Below are 15,134 nucleotides of genomic sequence, written 5' to 3'. Positions count from 1 at the left end.
CTCCCACAACTCCTGATTCAGGAGTACTGCTACTCCTTCCCTTGCTCTTGTCCTCTCACTAACCCCTGACTTTACTCCCAAGACATTCCCAAACCACTCTTCCCCTTCACCCTTGAGCTTCGTTTCACTCAGAGCCAAAACATCCAGGTTCCTTTCCTCAAACATACTACCTATCTCTCCTTTTTTCACATCTTGGTTACATCCACACACATTTAGGCACCCCAATCTGAGCCTTCGAGGAGTATGAGCACTCCCCGCGTGACTCCTTCTTCTGTTTCCCATTTTAGAAAGTTAGAAAAATACAAGGAGGGGAGGATTTCTGGCCCCCCGCTCCCGTCCCCTCTAGTCGCTTTCTACGACACGCGAGGAATGCGTGGGAAGTATTCTTTCACCCCTATCCCCAGGGATAAGTATTCTTTCACCCCTATCCCCAGGGTAAAACTGAAAGTTGATGGAGAGAGATGGGTGATTATTGGTGCATATGCACCCGGGCATGAGAAGAAAGATCATGAGAGGCAAGTGTTTTGGGAGCAGCTGAATGAGTGTGTTAGTGGTTTTGATGCACGAGACCGGGTTATAGTGATGGGTGATTTGAATGCAAAGGTGAGTAATGTGGCAGTTGAGGGAATAATTGGTGTACATGGGATGTTCAGTGTTGTAAATGGAAATGGTGAAGAGCTTGTAGATTTATGTGCTGAAAAAGGACTGATGATTGGGAATACCTGGTTTAAAAAGCGAGATATACATAAGTATACTTATGTAAGTAGGAGAGATGGCCAGAGAGCGTTATTGGATTACGTGTTAATTGACAGGCGCGCGAAAGAGAGACTTTTGGATGTTAATGTGCTGAGAGGTGCAACTGGAGGGATGTCTGATCATTATCTTGTGGAGGCTAAGGTGAAGATTTGTATGGGTTTTCAGAAAAGAAGAGTGAATGTTGGGGTGAAGAGGGTGGTGAGAGTAAGTGAGCTTGGGAAGGAGACTTGTGTGAGGAAGTACCAGGAGAGACTGAGTACAGAATGGAAAAAGGTGAGAACAATGGAAGTAAGGGGAGTGGGGGAGGAATGGGATGTATTTAGGAAATCAGTGATGGATTGCGCAAAAGATGCTTGTGGCATGAGAAGAGTGGGAGGAGGGTTGATTAGAAAGGGTAGTGAGTGGTGGGATGAAGAAGTAAGAGTATTAGTGAAAGAGAAGAGAGAGGCATTTGGACGATTTTTGCAGGGAAAAAATGCAGTTGAGTGGGAGACGTATAAAAGAAAGAGACAGGAGGTCAAGAGAAAGGTGCAAGAGGTGAAAAAAAGGGCAAATGAGAGTTGGGGTGAGAGAGTATCATTAAATTTTAGGGAGAATAAAAAGATGTTCTGGAAGGAGGTAAATAAAGTGCGTAAGACAAGGGAGCAAATGGGAACTTCAGTGAAGGGCGCAAATGGGGAGGTGATAACAAGTAGTGGTGATGTGAGAAGGAGATGGAGTGAGTATTTTGAAGGTTTGTTGAATGTGTTTGATGATAGAGTGGCAGATATAGGGTGTTTTGGTCGAGGTGGTGTGCAAAGTGAGAGGGTTAGGGAAAATGATTTGGTAAACAGAGAAGAGGTAGTAAAAGCTTTGCGGAAGATGAAAGCCGGCAAGGCAACAGGTTTGGATGGTATTGCAGTGGAATTTATTAAAAAAGGGGGTGACTGTATTGTTGACTGGTTGGTAAGGTTATTTAATGTATGTATAACCCACGGTGAGGTGCCTGAGGATTGGTGGAATGCATGCATAGTGCCATTGTACAAAGGCAAAGGGGATAAGAGTGAGTGCTCAAATTACAGAGGTATAAGTTTGTTGAGTATTCCTGGTAAATTATATGGGAGGGTATTGATTGAGAGGGTGAAGGCATGTACAGAGCATCAGATTGGGGAAGAGCAGTGTGGTTTCAGAAGTGGTAGAGGATGTGTGGATCAGGTGTTTGCTTTGAAGAATGTATGTGAGAAATACTTAAAAAAGCAAATGGATTTGTATGTAGCATTTATGGATCTGGAGAAGGCATATGATAGAGTTGATAGAGATGCTCTGTGGAAGGTATTAAGAATATATGGTGTGGGAGGCAAGTTGTTAGAAGCAGCGAAAAGTTTTTATCGAGGATGTAAGGCATGTGTACGTGTAGGAAGAGAGGAAAGTGATTGGTTCTCAGTGAATGTAGGTTTGCGGCAGGGGTGTGTGATGTCTCCATGGTTGTTTAATTTGTTTATGGATGGGGTTGTTAGGGAGGTGAATGCAAGAGTTTTGGAAAGAGGAGCAAGTATGAAGTCTATTGGGGATGAGAGAGCTTGGGAAGTGAGTCACTTGTTGTTCGCTGATGATACAGCGCTGGTGGCTGATTCATGTGAGAAACTGCAGAAGCTGGTGACTGAGTTTGGTAAAGTGTGTGAAAGAAGAAAGTTAAGAGTAAATGTGAATAAGAGCAAGGTTATTAGGTACAGTAGGGTTGAGGGTCAAGTCAATTGGGAGGTAAGTTTGAATGGAGAAAAACTGGAGGAAGTAAAGTGTTTTAGATATCTGGGAGTGGATCTGGCAGCGAATGGAACCATGGAAGCGGAAGTGGATCATAGGGTGGGGGAGGGGGCGAAAATTCTGGGAGCCTTGAAGAATGTGTGGAAGTCGAGAACATTATCTCGGAAAGCAAAAATGGGTATGTTTGAAGGAATAGTGGTTCCAACAATGTTGTGAGGCGTGGGCTATGGATAGAGTTGTGCGCAGGAGGATGGATGTGCTGGAAATGAGATGTTTGAGGACAATGTGTGGTGTGAGGTGGTTTGATTGAGTAAGTAACGTAAGGGTAAGAGAGATGTGTGGAAATAAAAAGAGCGTGGTTGAGAGAGCAGAAGAGGGTGTTTTGAAATGGTTTGGGCACATGGAGAGAATGAGTGAGGAAAGATTGACCAAGAGGATATATGTGTCGGAGGTGGAGGGAACGAGGAGAAGAGGGAGACCAAATTGGAGGTGGAAAGATGGAGTGAAAAAGATTTTGTGTGATCGGGGCCTGAACATGGAGGAGGGTGAAAGGAGGGCAAGGAATAGAGTGAATTGGAACGATGTGGTGTACCGGGGTCGACGTGCTGTCAATGGATTGAACCAGGGCATGTGAAGCGTCTGGGGTAAACCATGGAAAGTTGTGTGGGGCCTGGATGTGGAAAGGGAGCTGTGGTTTCGGTGCATTATTACATGACAGCTAGAGACTGAGTGTGAACGAATGGGGCCTTTGGTGTCTTTCCTAGCGCTACCTCGCACACATGAGGGGGGAGGGAGTAGTTATTCCATGTGTGGCGGGGTGGCGATGGGAACAAATGAAGGCAGACTATGAATTATGTACATGTGTATATATGTATATGTTCGTGTGTGTATATATATGTGTACATTGAGATGTATAGGTATGTATATTTGCATGTGTGGACATGTATGTATATACATGGGAATGTGGGTGGGTTGGGCCATTCTTTCGTCTGTTTCCTTGCGCTACCTCGCTAACGCGGGAGACAGCGGTAAAGCAAAATAAATAAAATAAAATATATATATATATATATATATATATATATATATATATATATATATATATATATATATTATCCCTGGGGAGAGGGGAGAAAGAATACTTCCCACGTATTCCCTGCGTGTCGTAGAAGGCGACTAAAAGGGGAGGGAGCGGGTGGCTAGAAATCCTCCCCTCTCGTTTTTTTTTTCAATTTTCCAAAAGAAGGAACAGAGAAGGGGGGCCAGTTGAGGATATTCCCTCAAAGGCCCAGTCCTCTGTTCTTAATGCTACCTCGCCAACGCGGAAAATGGCGAATAGTATGAAAGAAAAGAAAGAATATATATATATATATATATATATATATATATATATATATATATATATATATATATATATATATATATATATATATTCCCTGGGGATAGGGGAGAAAGAATACTTCCCACGTATTCCCTGCGTGTCGTAGAAGGCGACTAAAAGGGAAGGGAGCGGGGGGCTGGAAATCCTCCCCTCTGGTTTTTTTTTTTTTTTTTCCAAAAGAAGGAACAGAGGAGAGGTCCAGGTGAGGATATTCCCTCAAAGGCCCAGTCCTCTGTTCTTAACGCTACCTCGCTATCGCGGGAAATAGCGAATAGTATGAAAAAAAAAAAAAAAAATATATATATATATATATATATATATATATATATATATATATATATATATATATATATATATATTTATTAAAAAAGGGGGTGATGTATTGTTGACTAGTTGGTAAGGTTATTTAATGTATGTATGACTCATGGTGAGGTTCCTGAGGATTGGCAGAATGCTTGCATAGTGCCACTGTACAAAGGCAAAGGGGATAAAAGTGAGTGCTCAAATTACAGAGGTATAAGTTTGTTGAGTATTCCTGGGAAATTATATGGGAGGGTATTGATTGAGAGGGTGAAGGCATGTACAGAGCATCAGATGGGGGAAGAGCAGTGTGGTTTCAGAAGTGGTAGAGGATGTTTGGATCAAGTGTTTGCTTTGAAGAATGCATGTGAGAAATACTTAGAAAAGCAAAAGATTTTGTATGTAGCATTTATGGATCTGGAGAAGGCATATGATAGAGTTGATAGAGATGCTCTGTGGAAGGTATTAAGAATATATGGTGTGGAAGGCAAGTTATTAGAAGCAGTGAAAAGTTTTTACTGAGGATGTAAGGCATGTGTACATGTAGGAAGAGAGGAAATTGACTGATTTACAGTGAATGTTGGTTTGCGGCAGGGGTGCGTGAAGTCTCCATGGTTGTTTAATTTGTTTATGGATGGGGTTGTTGGGGAGGTGAATGCAAGAGTTGTGGAAAGAGAGGCAAGTATGCAATCTGTTGTGGATGAGAGAGCTTGGGGAGTGAGTCAGTTGTTGTTCAGTGATGATACAGCACTGGTGGCTGATTCGTGTGAGAAACTGCAGAAGCTGGAGACTGAGTTTGGAAAGGTGTGTGAAAGAAGAAAGCTGAGAGTAAATGTGAATAAGAGCTAGCTTATTGGGTACAGTAGGGTTGAGGGACAAGTCAACTGGGAGGTAAGGTTGAATGGAGAAAAACTGGAGGAAGTGAAGTGTTTTAGATATCTGGGAGTGGACTTGGCAGCAGATGGAACCATGGAAGCGGAAGTGAATCATAGGGTGGGGGAGGGGACGAAAGTTCTGGGAGCGTTGAAGAATGTGTGGAAGTCAAGAACATTATCATGGAAAGCAAAAATGGGTATGTCTGAAGGAATAGTGGTCCCAACAATGTTATATGGTTGCGAGACATGGACTATAGATAGAGCTGTGCGGAGAAGGGTGGATGTGCTGGAAATGAGATGTTTGAGGACAATATGTGGTGTGAGGTGGTTTGATCGAGTAAGTAATAATAGGTAAGTGAGATGTGTGGTAATAAAAAGAGTGTGGTTGAGAGAGCAGAAGAGGGTGTTTTGAAATGGTTTGGTCACATGGATAGAATGAGTGAGGAAAGAGTGACAAAGAGGATATATGTGTCAGAGGTGGAGGGAACGAGAAGTCGGAGATCAAATTGGAAGTGGAAAGATGGAGTGTATAAGATTTTGAGTGATCAGAACCTGAACATGCAGGAGGGTGAAAGGCGTGCAAGGAATAGAGTGAATTGGAACGACGTGGTATACTGGGGTTGACGTGCTGTCAGTGGATAGAAGCAGGGCATGTGAAGCGTCTGGGGTAAACCATGGAAAGTTCGTTGGGGCCTGGATGTGGAAAGGAAGCTGTGGTTTCGGTGCATAATACATGACAGCTAGAGATTGAGTGTGAACAAATGTGGCTTTTGTTGTCTTTTCCTAGCGCTACCTCGCGCACATGCGGGGGGGAGGGGGTTATTATTTCATGTGTGGCGGGGTGGCTATGGGAATGAAGAAAGGCACACAGTATGATTTATGTACATGTGTATATATGTATATGTCTGTGTGTGTATATATATGTGGACGCTGCGATGCATAGGTATGTATATTTGCATGTGTGGACGTGTATGTTTATACATGTGTATGTGGGTGGGTTGGGCCATTCTTTCGTCTGTTTCCTTGTGTTACCTTGCTAATGCGGGAGACAGCTACAAAGTAAAATAAATAAATAAATTAATAAAATATGCAAAGGTAAAGGGAATAAAGGTGAGTGTTCAAATTACAGAGTTATAAGTTTGTTGAGTATTCCTAGGAAATTATATGAGAGAATATTGATTGAGAGGGTAAAGGCATGTACAGAGCATCAGACTGGGGAATAACATTGTGGATTCAGAAGTGTTAGAGGATGTGTGGATCAGGTGTTTGCTTTGAAGAATGTATGTGAGAAATATTTAGAAAAACAGATGGATTCATATGTAGCATTTATAGATCTGGTGAAGGCATATGATAGGGTTGATTGAGATGCTTTGTGGAAAGTATTAAGAGTATATGGTGTGGGAGATAAGTTGCTAGAGGCAGTGAAAAGTTTTTACCAAGGATGTAAAGCATGTGAACAAGTAGGAAGAGAGGAAAGTTATTGGTTCCCAATGAATGTCAGTTTGCGGCAGGGGTGAGTGATGTCTCCATGGTTGTTTAATTTGTTTATGGATGGGGTGATTAAGGAGGTGAATGCAAGAGTTTTGGAAAGAGGGGCAAGTATGTAGTCTGTTGTGAATGAGAGGGCTTGGGAAGTGAGTCAGTTGTTCACAGATGATACAGCACTGGTGGCTGATTTGGGTGAGAATCTGCAGAAGTTGGTGACTGAGTTGGTAAAGTGTGTGAAAGAAGAAAGCTGAGAGTAAATGTGAATAAGAGCAAGGTTATTAGTTTCAGTAGGGTTGAGGGACAAGTTAATTGGAAGGTAAGTTTGAATAGAGAAAAACTGGAGGAAGTGAAGTTTTTTAGATATTTGGGAGTGGATTTAGCAGTGGATGGAGCCATGGAAGCAGAAGTGAGTCACAGGGTAGGGGAGGGGACATAGGTTCTGGAAGCGTTGAAGAATGTGTGGAAGGCGAGAACATTATCTTGGAAAGCAAAAATGGGTATATTTGAAGGAATAGTGGTTCCAACAATGTTATATGGTTGGAAGGCATGGGCTATAGATAAGGTTGTGCGGAGAAGTGTGGATGTGTTTGAAATGAAATGTTTGAGGACAATATGTGGTGTGAGGTGCTTTGATCGAGTAAGTAATGAAAGGGGAAGAGAGATGTGTGGTAATAAAAAGAGTGTGGCTGAGAGAGCAGAAGAGGGTGTATTGAAATGGTTTGGTCACTTGGAGAGAATGAGTGAGGAAAGATTGACAAAGAGGATATATGTGTCAGAGGTGGAGGGAATAAGGAAAAATGGGAGACCAAATTGGAGGTGGAAGGATGGAGTGAAAAATATTTTGAGCGATCGGGTCCAGAACATACAGGAGGGTGACAGGCGTGCAAGGAGTTGAGTGAATTGGAACTATATGGTATACTGTGGTCAACGTACTGTCAATGGATTGAACCAGGACATGTGGCGTCTGGGGTAAACCACTTGAAGTTTTGTGGGCCTGGATGTGGAAAGGGAGCTGTGGCTTCGGTGCATTACACATGACAGCTAGAGACCAAGTGTAAACGAATGTGGCCTTTGTTGTCTTTTCCTAGCACTACCTCACACACACATACACACACACAGTGGAGGGGGGGGTGCTGTTTCATGTGTGGTGGGGTGGCGACGGAAATGGATGAAGGCAGGAAGAATGAATATGTACATGTGTGTATATGTATATGGCTCTGTATGTATACACTGAAATGTATAAGTATGTACATGTGCGTGTGTATGTGTGTGGGTTGGATCATTCTTTCGTCTGTTTCCTTGTGGTGCCTTGCTAATGCGGGAGACAGCAACTAAATATAAAAAAATAATATATATATATATATATATATATATATATATATATATATATATATATATATATATATATATATATATATATATATATGAAGGGGTAATCGCACTTCAGTGGTTCAGGGAGTTTCTTGAAACTTTACAATATGCTACATTTTCAATGGATGAAATCCACCTCACCAGGTGCATTAAGATTCATAAAGTTTTGCCATCCAACACACACACACAACACACACACACACACAGACATTCCATGACATCAGGAACTGATATATCCTTGGCCAACTGTTCATGGGAGCAGGGATGGGAGTGTCAGAGGTTAGGAAAGGTGTGGTGGGTGAAGTGGCTGATCTGGATAAGCAAGTTATGTGTTCGACTCTTCACAATGGCACTTCCTCCTGATAGTTCACTCATAATGATGTGGTTGATTATGGGATGTATTTTGAATTTCCCTGGGGAGAGGTTACAGTTATTAATATTTTCAATTAAGACATATTCAGTGATCCAGCAGGTAGCATAATCTGATGAAAGGTACAGGGTGATATTTGTCTTGCCAATTCTTAGCAATAGCAATGGTCACCTCTGAGCACTGAATGATTTCATCAATAACATTTCTCTTCCAATTTTCCAATAATTTGGCCTTCTTTTCATTAAGGTCTTACTGATGGTGTTATTTTAGGGCAATATTATGAGCAATGCCCTTCAACAACTGTCTTGCATTAGGTAAATTAGGAAAGTTGGGCAACACTAAACATTAAGATCTATCATCCTTTTTTACATTGCTGTTTACTAGATGTATAAATGTGTTCTTAAGCTTTCCAGTAAGCCTTGATCACAAACCACTCAGGATAACATAAATTCCTAAAAGTACATCTTGTATGGTTACATTGATCTTATAGATATATGAGATCACACATACACAATGCTTAGAAAAACATGGACATAACTGCAGACCATTTTACAGAATGATCACGTACTGAAAAATGATGAATATATATCTTAGCATTGGTAAACTTCCTGATCTTAAAGGATAAGTGATCAGATTTCTCAATTATCATCAAATCAAGGAACGTTGATTTACCTTCTTGTTCCCATTCAATTTCAAAATTGATGTCATTTAATTCATTAAAGAAGCATCATAGTCTTGGGAAAATGGCCATAAGGACCACACATCATCAATGTATCTAAGCCAAATTTTAAAATGGTTACTGATAGAAATTAGAATCTCAGCCTCAAAGTATTCTGTGAATAAGTTACTGAGAATGGGAATAAGGGGATTTCTCATGGCTGGACCAGATTTCTGTATGTACAAGATTACTCTCAACATCTTGGAAAACATATGGGTCACACACAGTTCAATGAAGTTAATGATCATTAAGTTTTCTTGGGTAGGGGTAAGGTGAGACAGATCAGGTATATATGGGATTTGAATGACTCCTGGTTTCCTTGAGGCAGACTTATCTCTGTGCATCATGAAGGTCAGGCATCACAGTTACAACAAGTATGGTCACTGTGTTAGCAGTGAAATTGCATATCCATCAAAAAAGAGATAGGAAAGTTGTGAGGGGGGTCTTAAAAAGAGAAAGACGGGAGGGAAAAAAATTCAGGTTTTGAAAGTATTAAACTTAACCGGGTTTCGTCTGTCCACCTGAGATATCCCATCCAGACCTTAGAGTTTACTGAGGAGATTGTGTCAAGATGAGATGCAGATCAAATGACAAGAGGATGGAGCAGATCTAAAGGAAGTGGAGGAATGCAGTGTTGAGTCATCAGCATATGAGTATATTTTGCTATTTTCTGAAAAAAAATAAAGCATTGATAAAGAGGAGGAAGAGGGGTAGCAGATAGGATACCAATGGTGATAGTTCCACTAGAGAGGAAACTTGATATGAGGAAGCAAATTGGAGGAGAGCTAAAAGAAAGGAGCCTAGAGACGAGACTTTGATGCCACATTCTGTCAATAACTTATGATATATATCAAGGGCAACTACACAGGATTCCCCATTATGTTTCAGAGATGATGACCAAACTTTAGGAAGATAGGAAAGGATGTCACCAATGGTACTTATCTTCTGGAAGCTGTACTGGTGGTCGAAGAGGACAGTGAGATTCATGATGTTTAAGGATATGGTAAATTGTGGAGGGATTCAAATACTTTGGCAATAAAAATCAAAGCAACAGGATGATAGTTTGAAGGGTAAGAACGGACATCCTTCTTTGGGATAGGGTTGGTCTCTGAACAGAAGCAGAATAGACGAGTAAGCTAAGGCGAGAGCTCAGGAAAATACACTTTCAATACATAGGGATGGATGCCATCAGGTCCATGAATTTGCCTCTGTCCAAAGACAGAAGAGCTTTTCAGCAGTTCACAAAGAGATTACGGGAAGAGGCATAGGATTAGTAAGAGGAGCATCAGGGGGTGAAGGAATGTTAGAATCATCCAAGGTTAACCTGGAGGAGAAACCAGAACCAAAGAGTGTTACTCTGTCAGTAGGAAAGATATGTGATACCATCAGAACGAGGAAGTGAAGGGAAGGTAGAGTGGCGGTTGTTAGAAACGTCTTAAGCCAAAGACTAGAAATTCCTATCGGTGGATGACGAGGAGAGGTTATTGCATTTCCTTTGGAAGAAGGAATGCTTTGCCTCACGGATAACATATTACAGACAGGTAGCTGAATGGGAACAGCTGAACCAAGGAATGAAAGAACTGGTCATCTTGGGGGAAGAGCAGATAAATGCTTCTATATCCGCAATAAGAGCCTCTGCTATAATTCTGACTGAGTCAGGAGCAACAACAAAGGGGAGACACTAATTTCCCCAAGGAAAGGCAAAGAAGAATTCTCTCAAACTATTCTAGTTAAGTTATTCATGTGTGCCAATGTTTACCTCTAAAAGGGGATGTTGCTCGATACGTTTACGAGTGTGTGGTCAGATGAACCAAGTGGGGATGATATTGTGTAGCTTCAGCGCGAAGAATTAGGAGAGGAAAACAGATCCAGAATGTTAGGAGAGGGTCACAGCAGTCAGGAATATGGGTGGGGTGGGTGATGATTTGCTCTGGATTGTTAAGAATGGAAAATGTGATGGCCTCTCTCTCTCTCTCTCTCTCTCTCTCTCTCTCTCTCTCTCTCCGCCATCTGTATGGGAGGTGTTCAACCACTCCCTATGGTGCAAACTTAAGTCTCCAAGGTAGACGTCCCTAACTTGAGAGGGGAGAGGATGTCACGGCGGGAATACAGGTAGTCGAGGAATGTTTAAGAAGGAAAATAATGAGAGAGAGGAGCGTCCACTGTTCTGTACCTTGTCCAGACCCCCAGCCGCCAGAGGGCTCACCTGGTGCGCTTCTCCAGCAGTGTACCGTTGGAAGCAAGGATGCAGGTGGCTCGCTCGCAGGTCTGGTCCAGCTCTCCCCTGTAGAACGCAGCGAGCATCGCTCTGCGTCGTAGCATTTGCCGCTGTAATCTGTCGAGAAACACACCATGTTAGAAACGGACTTAAGACGGTCTCTTTTTTTTTTTTTTTTCTTTGGCTGTTGTGAGAAACAATGCTTAGGATAGAGGATATGTTCCGCTGCCGCAAAGTTTAAGTGGTTTAAGTAATTACCTCTTTATGCAGGACCTTCGAGGAGGCGAGGTATATGTTAATTACCTATTTGTACTGTACGCGGAGGGAGTTCTACACTCATAGGGCCCCCATGTCTTGTACTGCACGGGGAAGGAGTTGTACACTCGTAGGGCCCCATGTCTTGTGCTGTACGGGGAAGGATTTCTACACTCGTGGTGGCCCCCATGTCTTGCGCTGTATGGGGAGGGAGTTCTACACTCGTGGGGCCCCATGTCATGAAATGTATGGGGAGGGAGTTCTACACTCATAGGAGCCCCATGTCTTGTACTGTACGGGGAGGGAGTTCTACACTCGTTGGGGCCCCATGTCTTGTACTGTACGGGGAGGGGGTTCTACACTCGTGGGGGCCCCATGTACTGTACGGGGAGGTAGTTCTACTCTCGTGGGGACCCCATGTCTTGTACTGTACGGGGAGGGAGTTCTACACTCGTGGGGGCCCCATGTCTTGTAATGTACAGGGAGGGAGTTCTACAATCGTGGGGGCCCTATTTCTCGTACTGTACGGGGAGGTAGTTCTACACTCGTGGGGGCCCCAAGTCTTGTACTGTATCGACATTTTATTAAAACCGCTGAATGAAGCCAGCCAGCTCGTAGCTCCCCCGATCATTACCGAAATATTCGACAAATCAAACGCAAGAAAGGAAGGTGATTAACGGCACCAATTTCCAAAAGACTTGACAATTAACTTGCTCCGAACTACGATTCTAGTATCCTAACTTCGCATTTAGCTTGAAATCTCGGCGGGATTTAAATCGTAGAGTGGACCGGTACATGGGAGACCATTGGATTTCAACGTTGACAAAGGCCAAATAATGCACAAAGGAAATCATAAGCACCAAATCCTATGGTAAACCTTTGTTAGAATATTATTTAAAGAAGAAAAGAACCTTGGGAATTATTAGCAACAGAGCCTAGCTGGATACAAAAATGTCAGTAGGATGTTTTGGATTCGTAGTCAGAAATATAAACAACAAAACATGATCACACTTTGTAATGTCGGATGTCAGTTGAAATACGCTGTTAAAATCCGCTCTCCACACTCGGCAAAAGACGAGGAAAAACTAGAACGAATTCAGAGATGACCAGTCAAACTCATCCCTCCACTAGAAAATATAAAAAAAAGCAATGTGAGGAAAGACTCAAGGACCTAAATTCGCCGTGGAAAGAAAAAGCAAGAGCCATAGCTGATCTAATAAAATTTTTCAAAATAATACATAATTTCGTCAACGTAACAAAGGAAAATTACTTTAGAAATAGATTCAGTGACCATTAATTAACAATGGTATGACGAAAAAAAAAGGAAGGAGATGTAACAGCAATGTGGGCCAGAGATTTTTTGCCATTGGTATACAGGTTTAGCATTGGAATAAACTACCTATAAATACCCTCAAATCAAACTGAGAAAAAAAATTAATTGATATCTGTTATCAGTACAAAAAATAAGAAAAAGAAAATCCAATTTATCACTCATCCCCAGAGCAGATATTGAACTGAAAAGAAATCTTTCTAGTCTAAACTTCCCCATAAAAAAAAAAAATCCATGGCGGTATGGTCGTATACTTCATTCATTTTCTCATCTTTTCCCCCTGCCGCCTACCCGCAGTTGTGCCGGAGAGACGGTGGTAGGTGAGGGTGCCGCTCTGCTTTGTCACCATCTTTCTACCACTATATATAGGTCATAACATCAGGTTAACCTCGTTGTGGACCATCGGGTCTGCTGTGATCTGTCCTCCCCATGTGTTCTGTGTTAGCATTCAGAATCATCGGACTTCGTGATCGGTATGCATGCGTGCATGCATTATGTATGCACGTCTATGAATATTCATCTTTAAAGTCAGAAAATAGTCTGAGGACTTATCACTGTCTCGCTCGACCTTCCACAGTCTCAACATGTGTGAACTGCATTAATTGCTGAGAGCCTTGCCGAATATCGAAGACTTTAAAACCTTTTTTGATGACGGCCTTCTCATGGCTATAATATCTATCTATCTATCTATCTATCTATATCTATCTATCTATCTATCTATCTATCTATTTATCTATCTATCTATCTATCTATATATATATATATATATATATATATATATATATATATATATATATATATATATATATATATTGGAAAAGATTACAATTTTGCGCGTGATCAAGATATTCCTATGAGTCCACGGGGAAAATGAAACACGATAAGTTCCCAAGTGCACTTTCGTGTAATAATCACATCATCAGGGGAGACACAAAAGAGAAATATGTCAGTTGATATACAGCGAAGAGACGAAGCTAGGACGCCATTTGGTAAACATGTGATTGTCCAAAACATACAACGAGCGTTCATAAACTTATAATTTTACAAATTTTATCAATAAAGGTATCTAATTTGTATAGACCATCACTAATATTAAGATTATAATTCTTTGTGTATTTAATAATAGAAGATTCAATGATATTTGTCTTGGTAATAGAGTTAGAGTTAATAACTGAGATGGCGTTACTCCAGTCAATACAATGATCATAGTTTATAACGTGATTAAACAAGGCATTAGATTCTTGTCCCGTTCTTATACTATATTTATGTTGCTTAAGTCTAACAGAAAGATCCTTACCAGTCTGACCAACATAAAATTTATCACAATTTTTAGATTTTGACCACAGATTCATATTCAGCATACATAAAAGTATCTATGCTGAAAATTTCAAGAAAATCTATTATTTCAAAAAAATGAAGAAAAATCCATGGCTATAGCCGTGCATTTTTTTTGCTCAGATTTACACCTTCCTCAGATTTTAATGAAAATCTGTGTATAGATGTTATTTTATATGGTATTTAAGTATATGGAGTAAAAAGACTGTAATTCATAATATTAACGGTTTAATTAGCACCTGGACTAATTATGATAAAATTTTAATGCTAATTACTCGAGTAATTATACGAATTTTTAGATTTTGACTACAGATACGTATTCAGCATACATAAAAGTATCTATGCTGAAAATTTCAAAAAATCTATTTTTTCAAAAAAATCAAGAAAAATCCAAGGCTATAGCCTTGTATTTCTTTTTGCTGAGATTTTCAACTTCCTTTCAAAAAGCCATGCATTTTTTTTTCTCAAATTTTCAACTTCCTCAGATTTTAATGAAAATCTGTGTATAGATGTTATTTTATATGGTATTTAAGTATATGGAGTCAAAAGACTGTAATTCATAACACTAACCGTTTAATCAGCACCTGGACTAATTATGATAAAATGTAAAGGCTATTTACTCGACTAATTATACGAATTTTTAGATTTTGACCACAGATACGTATTCAGCATAAATAAAAGTATCTATGATGAAAATTTCAAAAAAATCTATTTTTTCAAAAAAATCAAGAAAAATCCTAGGCCTTGTATTTTTTTTTTCTCTGATTTTCAACTTCCACAGATTTTAATGAAAATCAGTGTATAGATGTTATTTTACATGGCATTTCAGTATTTGGAGTCAAAAGACTGTAATTCATAATATTAACCGTTTAATTAGCACCTGGAGTAATTATGATAAAATTTAAATGCTAATTACTCTACTATTTATACGAATTTTTAGATTTTGACCACAGATTCGTATTCAGCATAAATAAAAATATCTATGATGAAAATTTCA

General features: G+C 40.5%; 1 protein-coding gene across 5 annotated transcripts in view; it reads right to left on the bottom strand.

The window, feature by feature from the left end:
• Window positions 1–15,134, bottom strand: part of LOC139749893 (uncharacterized) — a 708,570-nt gene that overhangs the window by 11,880 nt on the left and 681,556 nt on the right. For 4 of the 5 annotated variants that reach the window (XR_011713059.1, XR_011713062.1, XM_071664283.1 and 1 more), the window contains exon 3: window positions 11,206–11,334. Coding sequence is in view for 2 of the 5 variants with exons in the window: in XM_071664283.1 (XP_071520384.1) it covers window positions 11,206–11,334 (129 nt within the window). In the remaining 3 variants the exon portion in view is untranslated. Of the gene's footprint in view, window positions 1–11,172; window positions 11,335–15,134 lie in introns of all 5 variants that reach the window. The other variant, XR_011713058.1, reaches the window with a different exon arrangement.

The sequence above is a fragment of the Panulirus ornatus genome, chromosome 1, assembly GCF_036320965.1.
Source record: "Panulirus ornatus isolate Po-2019 chromosome 1, ASM3632096v1, whole genome shotgun sequence".
Classification (NCBI taxonomy): domain Eukaryota; kingdom Metazoa; phylum Arthropoda; class Malacostraca; order Decapoda; family Palinuridae; genus Panulirus; species Panulirus ornatus.
This window is presented reverse-complemented; position numbering and strand designations above follow the sequence as displayed.